We start from the raw sequence: 15,379 nt of genomic DNA, 5'->3' as shown, positions 1-15,379 counted from the left end.
AACTGAGTTATCTGTAGTGAGGTGGATGGACCTAAAGTGTGTCATACAGAGTGAAGTAAGTCAGAAAGAGAAAAACAAATACCGTATGCTACCACAGATATATGAAATCTGAAAAAAAAAATGATCAGAAGAACCTAGGGGCAAGACGGGAATAAAGATGCAGACCTACTAGAGAATGGACTTGAGGATATGGGGAGGGGGAAGGGTAAGCTGGGACAAAGTGAGAGAGTGGCATGGACATATAAACACTACCAAACGTAAAAATAGATAGCTAGTGGGAAGCAGCCGCATAGCACAGGGAGATCAGCTCAGTGCTTTGTGACCACCTAGAGGGGTGGGATAGGGAGGGTGGGAGGAAGGGAGACGCAAGAGGGAGGGGATATGGGGACATATGTATATGTATAACTGATTCACTTTGTTATAAAGCAGAAACTAACACACCATTGTAAAGCAATTATACTCCAATAAAGATGTTAAAAAAAAAAAAAGAAACAGCTGTTATACATACTTAAGCAGTAGCATGTCACAAGTCATAAGGCACCTGCTGCAGATGTTATTTACCTTTCTCCCTAGGGTCAACCCAATGACCACAGGCAGCAGGGGCAGGCAAGGGTCAGATAAAGACCTGCCAGACCTTCCTCCTGCCTCTTATGTATCCTTTCCTTCCAACAGGTGGAGATGCTGGGCATCCCCAGAGCAGCAACCCCACTAGGGTTATATCTCACATATGGCAAACAGAGCAGTTTAGAAAGGAAATCTGTTTAGAAAGGAAAAGCTGCAGAAAAGTTACAGCTATAGGATGCAGTAACAACTAACACACCAGCAAGCACCTTGCTATGTACAGAAAGCACCCCACCTCTAGACAGGTTTACAAGGGGGTCACCTCTAACTTTTCTCCTTATTCTCTATCATCATCTAACCTTCCCTGTGATTTCTCTGTTAGCATACTTTTTCATTTTCTCAAGCGAGTACTACCATGCTTCCATTACCAAGACAACTTAAATTAAAGGGGGAAAAAGCCCTTCATTACATGGAATATTTACTTCTGTGAGAGAAATGACTCTCAGACTTCTGCTGGTTTTTGGAGAGTAGGATGAAAGGGAACAAGAGCCTTGATTCAAAAGAGGAAAACCTGATTTTGACCCATGCCTGTTTCCTTGTCCCTTCCCTCAGGGATAACATCCCATTAAAGTACAGCACCCACCTTGGTGACCAGATCAGAATGTCTGATGATTGCACGGACAAAGAACCTGTAGTCTGTCACTTCTGTGCCCACTTCCACCTTGGCTGCTCCAAGGTACAGGTGCATCTTGTGATTAGCACATGGGATGGCAGTAAGGTCAAAATTTCTCATCCTGTTCAGCTCTAACTGGAAAGCTAGGGCAGGCTCCAGGTGACGGTAGATACGATCTTCCTCAAACTGAACGCAAGAAAAAACAGCTCACAAGAGGCAGTTACAAAGTTATATTATGAAAGTGTATGTAAAAGAGATGCTTAAAAATATAAACATAAGCCATGATGTGCCAACGAGTCAAAAAAGGAGCTACGTAGGGGCTTCCCTGGTGGCGCAGTGGTTGAGAGTCCACCTGCCGATGCAGGGGACACGGGTTCATGCCCCGGTATGGGAAGATCCCACATGCCGTGGAGCGGCTAGGCCCGTGAGCCATGGCCACTGAGCCAGCGCGTCCGGAGCCTGTGCTCCACAACGGGACAGGCCACAACAGTGAGAGGCCTGCGTACCGCAAAAAAAAAAAAAAAAAAAAAAAAAAGGAGCTACATACAAGGAAAATGCTAGAGTTTACATAAGATTAGGCACTAAAGTCCTTGTTTACTTTGCAAGCTTTCATCATTTATGCTTTTACAAGTGGTGATGCTCTCCATTAAAAACAAACAAAAAACACCAATTCCCTCAGATCTCCTGTAGCATTTAAAGCCTTCATAATTCATTTTTTAAAAACAGTAAACCAGATTGCTTCACATTAATATCTATTTCACATACCAATATTTCAGTTTTACCCAACTAGTCTAAAATGCTTACGGGCAGGTCTTATATCCTTATCATTTCTGGCAGAGTAAAAAGGACATAGTAAATACTTGGAAAACAAACATCATACAATTTTTAAAAATAGAGATATTTGGCTCTGGACACCCTGTATCCATACATAATTATTAACCTACCTTTTTTTAAAGTTGTAGTGACATTTACTGTATGTTTTGCTGAAACTAGACATGTAAAGAGTATATGTCCATTGAGTGAATGGAGAGAGAGAGCCAAAAACATAAGCTGGTAATAGGAAGAAACCAACATGGTCTAAAATTTTATATTTTAAAATTGAAAAACAAATGCTCATAAACAAGACTTGAGGATAAACGAACTGTCTGTGGGTGACAAGAATAATCCTACTTAGTAGCCCTTTAATATTACATCATTAGGATTATCCTAAGGCATAGAGATGATTTTGAAAGTTATCACTTTCTTTGGGTAGGTCAATACATTTGATTGTTTCCTAAACCAAACTCTTTCAGAAGGGAGACTTATTAGTTCTAAGACACATGTAAGGCAAGGGGAAGCATATGTTCAATCAGAGGAAGGAGAATGGCAAGAAATATGGCAAAGATAAGCTACTCTTGGGCTTTTAAGGAAAAAACAAAGATTAAAAAAAAGAAAGAGGAAAAAAATCAGTTCTTACCTTATCCCTTGCTCGGAATGTGAAAAACTTAGGGAATTCTCTCTGTGTTAAAGAACGGGGGGGAAATGTGTCAGTCCTTCATATATATGGCTCTTTGGGGATAAACACATAGTACAGAAACTGTCAAGCATCTAGAAGACAACTGCCTAGAAAACACGTTCCTTACCTGAGCTTAGCCTGGGGAATATGCATGATCCTCTGGGTAACCATCACTTTGACCCCACTTACAAATTTGAGAACCACCACACTATTAACCTAACTTTAATAGCTACCCTCGGGCTTCCCTGGTGGCGCAGTGGTTGAGAGTCCGCCTGCCGATGCAGGGGACATGGGTTCGTGCCCAGGTCCGGGAAGATCCCATATGCCGCGGAGCGGCTGGGCCCGTGAGCCATGGCCGCTGAGCCTGCGCGTCCGGAGCCTGTGCTCCGCAACGGGAGAGGCCACAACGGTGAGAGGCCCGCTACCGCCAAAAAAAAAAATAAAAAAAAAATAGCTACCCTCTTCTAGCGAAAGAAAAAATATGTATTTTTTCATCTCCCGAGTGGACGAAGTTTTTCTGGGTGTGGCTCTTGGCAGAACCTGGCAAACAAGACCAATACACCTGAATTCTGCAGTACTGCAAGAGCAGTTACTGGACTGATTTCCCAAGTTTCTCCTTAAGAAACTCTTAAAGTGTAAACTAGCCAGACAGCACAGAATCCCCAATCCGTGTTTTTTGTCCTCATTCGCTCTTAAGTCGATAATTTCAAAGGTTTAAACAACGATATTTCAAGACAAAGAAAAGTACAAGATGTTACGTTGGTTCACACCACTATATGTATAGGAAAGAATGGGGTGGAACCAGTGAACGTGTGATCATTAGGTCTTACTGCTCTTTTGCAGGGCGTTGCACAAGAAAGCAACCAACTTACTAGAACCTTATTGACTAACACAGATGAACTCAACTGGCGGAGTCCATTAGTTTCTGACGTTTAACTTATTACCACCAAATACCCCCGTTTCTCGGATGGGAAGCTCCACTGGCAGTGCTGGAATCAAGTCCTTACTATTTGCCTCTGTAGGAGGTTTTATTAAGGCATCTTCTTCATTAAGGGTGCAATGTAATCAAACACTTATTGGTACAAGGCGGAGAGACCAGGACTAGCTGCCTAAATACCCCTCAATGAACTTCAGGAACCACGAAGGAAACATGAACTGAAAGCCTCGTACGTGGCAGGCGCTCTCATGTGTTGACCGTCGAATGCTCTCAACAACCTCTTAGGAAAGTATTGTGACCCCCAAAGGCGAACTTGGGTCTCTCTAATGCCAGAGCCTGTGCCCTTTCATCTCTACCTCTTAAGTGTAGGGTGTCACCTATCTATTCTTCCCCACCCCCACCCCCTGGCTGTGCCACGCAGCTTGCAGGACATTAGTTCCCTGACCAGGGATGGAACCCGAGCCTTCTGCAGTGGAAGTGCGGAGTCCTCGCTACTGGACCGCCAGGGAAGTCTCTCTATTCTTATTTTAATCCAAATTCCTTATTTTGAGGACTTCTCTTTCATGAGACAAAAAACAAAAACCCCAGAAACTAAACCTTTAAAGAAAAAAAGCAAAGCAAAACTTGTGGCTCTTGAGTTGATGGAGAACTTCTTGAATACTTTCCACAGGTCTTAGGCTTCACCATAACCAAAGCCTGCACAGTTAATAAATCTTTTTACATTTTCCTTGGCATTTTAACTGTAAAACGGCATTTAATAGGCTTCTAGGAGCTTGTTTAGCAAGGCTGGGAAACCACTGGTCCAGGCTTGGGTCTTTAAAAGCCCTTTGAAAGTGGATTTACACAGCACTGATCTTTTACTGATGGTGTTTTGTCCTAAATAATTCTCTAATTCCCCCTGAACGATAATGAAGAGCGTGGGGATGACTTCAAGGTTAAGCAGGAAGATGTTGAGCTGAGCTGTCAGTAGATTTCATGCTCAGGGCTTTATATAGTCTCTGTTTTGGTTTTATTCTCAAGAGGTATGGCTTTCAGAGCATTAGCTAAAAAGTAACACAAGTCAAAAAAGGAAGGGTAACAAAGTCCTTCCATGAAATTTTCTGAAAGAAAAGTCAAGAGAAGTAATGATACAATCTTTCAAGCACACACTCCTCTATTCCTCCATAACTTTAGTTAATTAGTTAACTAAAATAGTTATTTAGTATACCATTTACTCAAGGGTGTATAGTGGTAGGAACAAAATGATTTTCCTTCAAAAACATAACAAAAGCAAGAAACATTTTACTTACTACTAATGTAATTAAGAAAATGTGTAGTAACTGAAAGGCACAAAAAGCAAACAAGTGAATGGAAATAAATATCTTTACTACAAATAATGAAAAAGACTGACAAATTCTTGGCAGAGGTGGGCAAAGACTACCAATCAGAAAAATCACTTTCATTAAGGTTAGCTAAGAAATGGTGTTATGAGGACTTCCCTGGTGGCGCAGTGGTTAAGAATCCGCCTGCCAATGAAGGGGACACGGGTTCGACCCCTGGTCTGGGAAGATCCCACATTCCGCGGAGCAGCTAAGCCCGTGCGCCAGAACTACTGAGCCCATGTGCCGCAACTACTGAAGCCCGCGTGCCTAGAGCCCGTGCTCTGCAACAAGAGAAGCCCCTGCTCACCGCAACTAGAGAAAGCCCCGTGCAGCAACGAAGACACAACACAGCCAAAAAAAAAAAAAAGGTGTTATGAGATGACATGAACAAATGTTCTTCAACTTTTGAATAAATTTTTAGTTCCACAGTAAAGTCCTCAATTTAAACATGAAGCATTCAGAACAGAAGATGGCAAGAAGTTCCATGCAACGGGAAACCAGGATTAATGAACAATTCTTCAAGAGATAGGGAAGTCTGAGGACTTCTATAGAAAGTCACTTTTTTGGGGCACTCAAAAATCACAGAAATACAGAAAACACAGAAAAGAAGAAATCCAGAAGTCTGATTCTGTAGTTTTAATAAATTCCTTCATCCTACCACATCCTCACGCAGCCAATTTTTCCACTAACGGCATTCATGCTTATTCCATCACTAATGTAATTGCTTTCCAGGCATTCTACTAGTGTTATAGGCAAATATCATAATTGAATGTACACAAAGAAAAACCCTCTTAGTGTGCTGGTACCAAAAAACAAAAGAATGCAACATTTCTCAGGAAGAAATTATACCCCTGCTGTGTTCTAATCAGCCAACCATCATCAGGACAATCAAAATAATTTGCCTAAATTAGCCAATCAAGACACCCTGCAAATCAGAGAATGTGAAAACCTGCAACAGAAAACATCATCGCTGATTATGATACTAATAATCGTGTTAAAAACCTAATGAGATGAAGAAATTGGAAGCTTGCTGGTGCAATTCTCTTTTACCTCAACACACTGAGAACTAATTATAGAGACTGTAATTAAAACAAAATCTCAAACCAAACCTTCTGAAACACAAATCGTTGATCCACCAGCAAACAGAACTACCATTTTTCCCAGCTTTATTGAGATATAATTGACATATCAATTATTTTTAAAGAAATGAACTACTAACCATGGTAACTGTTTTCGATAGCAGGCTCTTCCTTCAGGCGCAAACGATCCAAAACATTTAAAGCGGGAGTCACTCACATAAAATCAGTAAAACTGCAATTATCTCCTAGGTGATTTACAGCAGAATTTTAAAAAATTTCATGAACTCTTACAAACAAGAAACAAAAGGAAACTTACAGATGAAAAAGTGATTTGGAATCTTATCACGTTGTTTAGACCTAATGCTTTGTTTAGGTGGCAAAGGATAAGAAATCCGAGAAATATGCATTTTAGTATCCTTAACAAAACTTTGCTGGAAAAAATATGGAAAGCTTCATAAAGTAATACTTATATTCCAATTAAACACCTTCTGCTGCACTTTTTGGAATTCAAGATCTGAAATGTGAGTGAAACGGATAAAGACAATACTCATAAAACTAGAGAGCTGCAGCTTATATAGCTGCAGAAATTCAAAGAGCCTGTTCTTTTGCTTTCGAGGCTACAGTTGTTTTTTTTTTTTTTTAATATGAAGAAGATATTTACAAGGCTAGACTTGTTTTTCCTCAAACTTTCTGTTTAAATAATCAATGTTAAACAATTATGCAAGTCCCATTATGGGTACTTGATTTAATTAGATGGTTACGGAAACAGACTCAACACCAAGCCTCCTTAATGCTGGTGACTACTGCCCGCTCAGAACAGTCTCCACGTAGAATCAAGAGACTTAGGCAGCAGCAGACATTCGGCTGAACAGCTCTTTGGGGACTGTGGTGATTAAACAACGAAGTTTTGGAAATAATTCCAGCCTTCACTGGCATGTGAACAAACACCTAACAATCAACACACTCTCTAGGAAACCCCATGCGGTCTGGTCCTCTTTTGCCTTGTTCTGGTTCTGAAGCAGTCTGAGAGACAATGATTATGTAACAGCACGGCTACCTCCTTCCACACCAGCCAATGTTGTTCTCGAACCAAACTTGGTAACCTTCCTCCTCTCCTTGTCCCTTCCTGCGCACATTCCCTCTTCTACTCAATAATATAGGGATTTCGCAGTGTAGAACAGGGGAGGCTGCATACATCACAGTGGATTACCAAGAAGCCAGAGAGGTCAAGGGATTCATCTCTAACACTCCCAGAAAGCTTCCACTTTTTCACACTATACTAACTATGGGGCAAGCACACATCAGATGACATGACAGAGGCTAAGCGTCCTTCAAGCTACCACCAGCAGAGGAACTCAGAGCAGCACCATGACAGTGAGCCCCAGATTTGTACAACTCCTGCCAAGGCTTCCTGGATATTGCAGATCCTGGCCAGAGTTCAGTAATAGTTGTCCTTGACCCCTGCGTAACCGCTAATCATTTCTCAGGGGCCTAACATAAAAACACCCCAACTCCTCTACCATCCAATTCTTCAGAGCAAATCCAGTCCATACCTCAAACCTTAATGCCCTTAACGTCCGAAAACAACCTTTCCTACACTTATGACAAATCAAGTCACTTGATAATTTAACTGATTTCCCATTTGATGCCACTACAAATAGAAACTGTACAATGAGTCCCAGAAAGACCCCCTGCTGGGCTCATTTCCTAGCAGATTTTGCTTAGACATGTCCCTATTCAACCTACATCCAGAAATATTAAGAGAGCAGGGAGAAAAAATGTTTTAAATCTATAGATGTATTCTAGGACAGGATATAGATTCAAAGATAGAAAGTATAAAAAAAAAACCCCAAAAAACAAAAAAAACAATGTCCGTGAGAATTAAGTGCTTTGGCTTTAAAAAATTTTTAGTGGAGAGTTTTAATTTATCATAGAATGCTTATTATAAAAAATCAGTTCATGTGCTATAGACATGAAGACTCTGTCTGAACCATTAGGAAAAAGGAAAACAATTTTACAAATTCAGTATTATTCCCCAGAATAATATATTATTCCAAAGTCAGTTACAAAAGAAAAAAATCACATTAACACTAAAGAACCTAGCCCAACACTCTTCCCAGATCCAGCATGTCTACCTGAGTTCTGATCAGCATCTACCAGCTATAGTATTTATTCATGGGCTCTCATACTCTATCCCCAAGTATCAATTTTATTCTCTAAGCTCCTTATTTTTTTTCCTAAAGCCCCAGGATTCTCTTTAAGCTCCTCATACTTCTCCACTGCCTCCAGTTTCCTGTCTACAGTTATTGATTGATATATATCTGCACTCTGCTTGATTTCCTGACATCAATAACACAGGGGCATTGTGGAGTCCACAACATTTCCTAAAGCATTTTAGAAAATCCTAGCTCTTTAGCCTGCAGGCTAGGCTCTCTTGTTTCTCTATAGACTAGACCAACAAGGTGAACCTTGTTGAAAAGGAAAGAGAAGGAAAACAAAATGTCAAGTGCTAGAGACCTAATAAACAAAAGGGCAATAAAAGCAATCACACACAGGTCCTTGAGTTTAGGAAGTCCTTTCCAGCATCCCAAATGTTATCTTCATTACTGCCATTGAGCAGGGCTTGAAAACTAACTTAATCATCTTAATTGCTAAAAACAAAACAAAATAAAATTCTCATCAGAAATATTAAGACTTCTTAATATCCTTTGGAATCTTACTTCACCACACTAGGATCAACTTTTAAAGAAATACTGTGACTCCAATCAGCCATTTTGGAGAATGACATGTTGACTGCAAACTGGATTTCTGACCTCACTGCTATAATCATATTGCGTATGATCACACACATATACACCACAGTTCAGATGTCAGGCTATTAACTTAGTTCTCTTTATTAAAATTTTTCAATAAAAATTTTAAACTCATAAATATTAGTAGTTAATTCAGTTAAATGGGGAAAAAAGCAACTTAATTTTTATTTATTTCCTCCTCCTAGAATTAATGTAAGATGAAAACACCAACTTGGGCTCTGTTAAGGCATTTTAAATAATAAGTGATTGTTCTTCAGAATTGACAGTTCTCAATAACAGAACTTGAATCCATCTTTGGTAGAAGCCAAGACCCCAAGTACGATTGGCAGTCCTTGATTACTGATTCGCTGTGTGCACAGAAGAAATTACTAGTTAGCTCCTGCTTCTACCTTATTCATCTGGATAAATGCATGTGCTCATCCTTAACTATTTCTCAGACATATACTGAGAATTCATTATAGGGTAGAAAAGGAAGAAAACAAAAAAACCTTTAGTTTGAATACGCTATAGAAGAACTGAATATTCATTATAACACTTTTTCAAAGAAGAGGGACCAAACATCAGACCAGCCCTTCTAAATAATCAGCAGGTAACAGATAAAACAGTAAGTAATCTTTCACCACTGTTGCTCTTACTTACATGAAATCTCTGATCCACCTCATAGTTGACCTGTTTTCTGAAATCCTTTCAAATAAAAGACAGAAAGGAAGGAAAAACAGAAGAAGAGGGCAATTAGTAATAAAATTAAAAACCAACTGAGTAAAAGGTGATGACTTTAATGCTTTTTCTTGATTAAATTTATATCAAAACAGTTACTTCTTTGCATAAATTCTACAAGTAAGCATATGCTTATAATTCCACTTTTCACTTTTAAAGTTCTAGCAGCAGCATAAGAAATATTAAAGAGGTGCATACTTCACTTGCCAATACCTTTTGTGCAACCAGGAAAGTAAGGCGCCGGATTCCACGCTCAACCAGGGTAGCTTTCTACAAACAAACATGCAAAAACAGAAGCTAGATGAGATCTCCATTCATCCTAAGTTTTAGCCCATTCAGTCCTCAGAAGGCTGTGATTACACTAAGCACTGTTTTGGATATCTATGTCTTGACTCAGTATCTTCAAACTTGCAAATAAACAAATCTCAACCTGGCTCCTGGGAATAAGACTTACAGAATACCTGGACAAAACTGAAAGAGAACTCTGTGGAGAAGAAAAGGTCACATGAGGCCACCTAAATTCTCTAAGGACTGATACATATCAAGGTAGACCTTAACACAATTTCTGCTTATAGAAATTACACTGGTGGGCATGTATTTAAATGTGAAGATCAATACTGATATAGAAGCTAAAACAATTCAGGTAGAGGGAAAAGAAGAAATTCCATAAAACGGAAAATTCAAGTACTAAACTGTTATTTAGACTATAGACATCACCTACCATCTGATATAGCATTCCCAGAATTCGACCTAACAAATCCTAACCTTTTCAGCTCTAAAACATTTCCTCCCTACTTTATATGAAGGTATTTTAAAAAAGATTCTCTTTAAAAGTTGTTAAAAACAATGTCTAACAGGCTTTTAAATTTAGTGATTATTCATACTTCCGCTTGGTACAGGCAAGCAGTATATCAGAAGGGACCAGCAGTTTCAAGACAGCCCCTTACGTGAGTCTTGGGCCTGTGGCTCTAAGCCTTCCTCTATCCTGTACTGCTCTCTCATCTCAAAAGGCAGAGAGAAACAGATTAATGAGCTAAGTAAAAGACATGCTCTTAAAGGTCCCTGATAAAGAGGGGCTACATGGCAGCAAGTAGAAAAGCAATCCCACCCACTGAATGACCTGAAAACACACATGAATAACACAAATAGAAAAAATATGTGGACTTTCACAACCTACACCCAGACTTTAATTTGATCACGTTCTTTAACCGAGAGATATATCCATAAGCCAGTTCTTAACTTTCTTGATATTATATAGTTTTTAAATCCAAATTGGCTACCCCTCATAAACAAGCACATCCCTGGGCCATTTCCTCTTATTTTTCCATTTTTACTATGGCGTTGCTTTGTAACAAAATTAGCAGGATAAGCAAAAGATAACTGGAAAAAATTAATTTCCTAATAATAAATTCCCAGGTCAAATATAAATAAATTTTGGTTTAACTACATTTAAAAATGATTGGGGGGGGCTTCCCTGGTGGCGCAGTGGTTGGGAGTCCGCCTGCCGGTGCAGGGGACGCGGGTTCGTGCCCCGGGTCTGGGAAGGTCCCACATGCCGCGGAGCGGCTGGGCCCGTGAGCCATGGCCGTTGGGCCTGCGCGTCCGGAGCCTGTGCTCCGCGGCGGGAGAGGCCGCAACGGTGAGAGGCCCGCGTACCGCAAAAAAAAAAAAAAAAAAAAAATGATTGGGGGACTTCCCTGGTGGCACAGTGGTTGAGAATCCGCCTGCCAATGCAGGGGACACGGGTTCGAGCCCTGGTCCGAGAAGATCCCACATGCCGTGGAGCAACTAAGCCCGTGCGCCACAACTACTGAGCCTGCGCTCTAGAGCCCACGAGCCACAACTACTGAGCCCGTGTGTCACAACTACTGAAGCCTGTGCGCCTGGAGCCTGTGCTCCGCAACAAGAGAAGCCACCGCAATGAGAAGCCAGCGCACCGCAACAAAGAGTAGCCCCCGCTCACCACAACTAGAGAAAACCTGCGTGCAGCAACGAAGACCCAGTGCCGCCAAAAATAAATAAATTAATTTAAAAAAAAAGATTGGTACTGATATCATACCCATTAGGGTAAACAACCAAGTATTTGTAGTATAAGAAAAGAAAGGGAGGAAGGGAGGAAGGAAGGGAGGGAGGGAAGGAGGGAGGAAGGAAGGAAGGAAGGAGGGAGGGAGGGAGGAAGGAAGGGAGGGAGGGAGGAAGGAAGGGAGGAGGGAGGGAGGGAGGGAGGAAGGGAGGAGGGAGGGAGGGAGGGAGGGAGGGAGGGAGGGAGGAAGGAAGGAAGGGGAGAGGGAGGGAGGAAGAAAGAGGTGGGGTGGGGCGGTTGGTGGTTCTCTGACTCTCAGTGTGCCAAGGAACAGAAACATTTCTTCTGACCCCAACAAAGAATTCCACTACAGCCAAGTCCTTTAGAGACAAGCATCAATAGCTATGTTCTGGCCAGGGAAGAAAATAACTTTAATAATGCCATAATTTAAAATCAAAATTGTTATTGCTTTAAAAATTCCACAAGTGGCTGACAATAACAGCAGAGCAACAGGATTCTGATTACATTGTAATAATGCGGGTCTCACAGCAAGTCCACAGCTATTACCCAGCGATTAGGCATCAGCACCTGGAGAAACTCCATTTACACTGGCTGCTTCAATCTCCTCCACAAGTCATTTACAAATATATGATCCTAATTTCTATGAGAGAAAAAAAGACATGCTGGGACTAGAAGATTATTTGGACAATTTGGATCAACCTATTTGATAGTTTAATGTGTGCTTTAAAAAAAAAAACTTTTTCTAAACTGCTAGGAGCATGATCATGAAGTGAAAAACAAAACTAGTTATCACTTCAGCTTTTTTAAAAATTGCTTTTGCTTCCTTTTCTTTTTTATATTTTTTTCACAAGTAGGTGAAAATGCCTAATATGCCTGGGTAAGCACGGCACGTGATGCACTAAATAGCTTCTTCAAGCTTGGGATGTTGGCACAGTCTACCCTTTCCCTACTGAACAGCCACAGGCAAAGACTCTGGGTTTCTCTATGCCTCAGTTTACAAGTCCAGTAAAGGAAAAAGGTAATTTCTTATCATCAGTTAATGTTACAAATATACATAGTGAAAATGAACAAACTGCCTCTTTAAATCAATGTGTGATGATATACGTCACTTAGAACTGAGGGTAATAAAAAGCCTAAAGTTGAGGTCAAAACAATCAAATGTGGGCAATTAGTGCCTCAAAACCTGGGAAGAAACTCTCATAGATTATTCCATCAAGAACAGCATTAGTAGCCATGCACAACGTTAGGACTTTTCCAAGTAAGGTCACCTTGGTCACTGGTCTCAGGTTAATTTTATGTGGTCATGCATGAGTCAAGGGCAAGAAGGAAGTTAGATTTCTCTTCTAAAGAAAAATTCCAAGGCATGACTCCTACTTTTACTTCTCTGGAAGGACCTTTCCTCACCACAGTCCCACAGTCGGTTCACGTGCTGTGACAGCATTATGGGGGAAATGTTATGACACACATTAAGCATAAAATTACCATCCTTCCCTGTATCAACCATTAGCGTTATAGGATGTGAATGCCTTTGGCACTAATTGTTTATACTGCTGAATTAAATTTTTAAAAATCTATCGAGGGGCTTCCCTGGTGGCGCAGTGGTTGAGAATCTGCCTGCTAATGCAGGGAACACGGGTTTGAGCCCTGGTCTGGGAGGATCCCACATGCCGCGGAGCAACTAGGCCCGTGGGCCACAACTACTGAGCCTGCGCGTCTGGAGCCTGTGCTCCGCAACAAGAGAGGCCGCGATAGTGAGAGGCCCGCGCACCGCGATGAAGAGTGGCCCCCACTTGCCACAACTAGAGAAAGCCCTTGCACAGAAACAAAGACCCAACACAGCCAAAAATAAATAAATTAATTAATAAACTCCTACCCCCAACATCTAAAAAAAAAAAAAAATCTATTGAGTTCTTTCTTTATGACAAGCACTACGGACTAGGTGCTTTCCATTCAAAGAACACACATAGGTCTTGTCATTAAGGGCAGTTGAGGAAGGGTACTTCGGCAACTATCATATATCGTAATGAAATATAACTGTAGATGATCATTTTGAATATTAGACTCTAAGCATCTTCAGGGTCAGGAATGTATTATTTACTAAAGCACCTAGATCTGTGCCCCCTGGAGCTGGCATCAAAGCCTTAAATTCTAGTTTTTGCTCTATGATCTACCAGCTGGTGATTAAAGGGCCTTAATCTCTCGAGCTTGAGCTTTTTCCCACATGTACAATTGAAATAATTCCTGACTAATCTAACCCCATGGGATTGTGGTAAGGTGCAAATAAAAAAAATTATACAGTCTTTAAAAATAAAAAGTATTATTATTGGTAATCAATTTAAGCTGACCAATTAGAAATTCAAGGGAGAAAAATACATTTTAGTTAGGGCTACGCAGAGAAGTCCTCGTAAAAGAGGGAAATTTTGAGACAGTTCTTAAAAGAAGCAGGATTTAGAAAGAAGGGGCGGGGGGGTGGAGAGAAGGGAAGGAGGGAGGGAAGAAAGAATGAAAGAGGAAAACATTCCAGATGAGGGGCAGTAGAAGAGATCAAGCAAACAAGGCAGATGAGATAAAGACTTAGGTTTTTTCACGGAACAGCAAAGGCTAGATTGTTAGCCTTCATTAATAGGCTGATGTCAAATATCAAGGTAAGGAGGTATCCTGAAGGCAAGAGAGAGTCACTGTCAAGTGGGAGAATAACTTGGTAAGGGGGCATTTTAGACATTTAATTTTGTGGTAGTGAGCAGAATGGAAACTATCTGGAGGGGAAGAGGGAGGATCACAAGTAAACCTGTCGCAGTGTCTCAGGTGTCAGGTGAGGAAGGGTCTAAACTAGAAAGAGGGCAGTGGGAATTTAGAAACTGAAAAGAAGGGGGAGGGAAGAAAGGAAAGAAGGAAAGGAAGGAAAGGAGGGGTAGAATAATGGAACAGCAAACAAAAGGAAGAAGTCACTGATTTCTGCATGACTGGGGGCAAAGCGTGTGGTTACTTGGTTGTTTTTTGGTTTTGTTTTTGTCTTTGTTTAGCTTTTTGATAGGGGAGAGGGGGAATCAGAAGAGGTGAAGGAAAATGATAGGAATTTACATTTAAACTATATGGAGTTTGATGTCAACACAAGATATCCAAGTGACATAAAATTGCAAGGAGGACGGAAGTATAACTGATATTTTCAAGGCTGGGATGGAAGGACTCAGAGGGGGCCTGAAGGGAGTTTGGGCCTAGACATGCAGAGTTAAGTCACCAAAGGGAATTCAGCAGGTGACTGGAAGTTCCAGACTGGAGCTTTGGAAAAGATTCAGGAATACAACTTCCCTTCCTTAAAACATTTTAAACATTTGAGGTCTAAATTTCTTGACATAAAAAAAATATGCATTTTATACTTTTGAATCACTTCGGAATTTTACCCCTACAAGCAGAACTATGTGAAAGACATAGCCGTTATCAGTGATAGGCCTTATATGTAGCAACTGATAAAAGGATGGATATGACACACAGCGAGAAGGAAAGTGGCCATCACCAGTTTCCATCCAACTGAGGACTTACATTTTGCTGGGTAAACTCTCGGAACATAGCTGCTAGCCTGTCATCCTCGATATCACAGTCAGTTTTGATAGCCACATTCAGAATGTGAATTGGTTCATCCCTGGGGATCTGTAACCCAAGAACACAAGGCAAGGAAATTAGAAGGCTGGCTAATACAGA

At 40.8% G+C, this 15,379-nt stretch overlaps 1 protein-coding gene across 1 annotated transcript in view; it reads right to left on the bottom strand.

Moving 5' to 3' along the window:
• ACACA (acetyl-CoA carboxylase alpha) overlaps positions 1–15,379 on the bottom strand; it is a 229,624-nt gene that overhangs the window by 92,471 nt on the left and 121,774 nt on the right. The window contains 5 exon segments of the mRNA XM_082604563.1: positions 1,205–1,420; positions 2,691–2,732; positions 9,559–9,603; positions 9,850–9,906; positions 15,221–15,328. Coding sequence (XP_082460689.1) covers positions 1,205–1,420; positions 2,691–2,732; positions 9,559–9,603; positions 9,850–9,906; positions 15,221–15,328 — 468 coding nt within the window.

The sequence above is a fragment of the Mesoplodon mirus genome, assembly GCF_964341445.2.
Source record: "Mesoplodon mirus genome assembly, chromosome: 18".
Taxonomy (NCBI): Eukaryota; Metazoa; Chordata; class Mammalia; order Artiodactyla; family Ziphiidae; genus Mesoplodon; species Mesoplodon mirus.
Note: the sequence above shows the minus strand (reverse complement) of the source record. Positions and strands in the feature narration are given on the sequence as shown.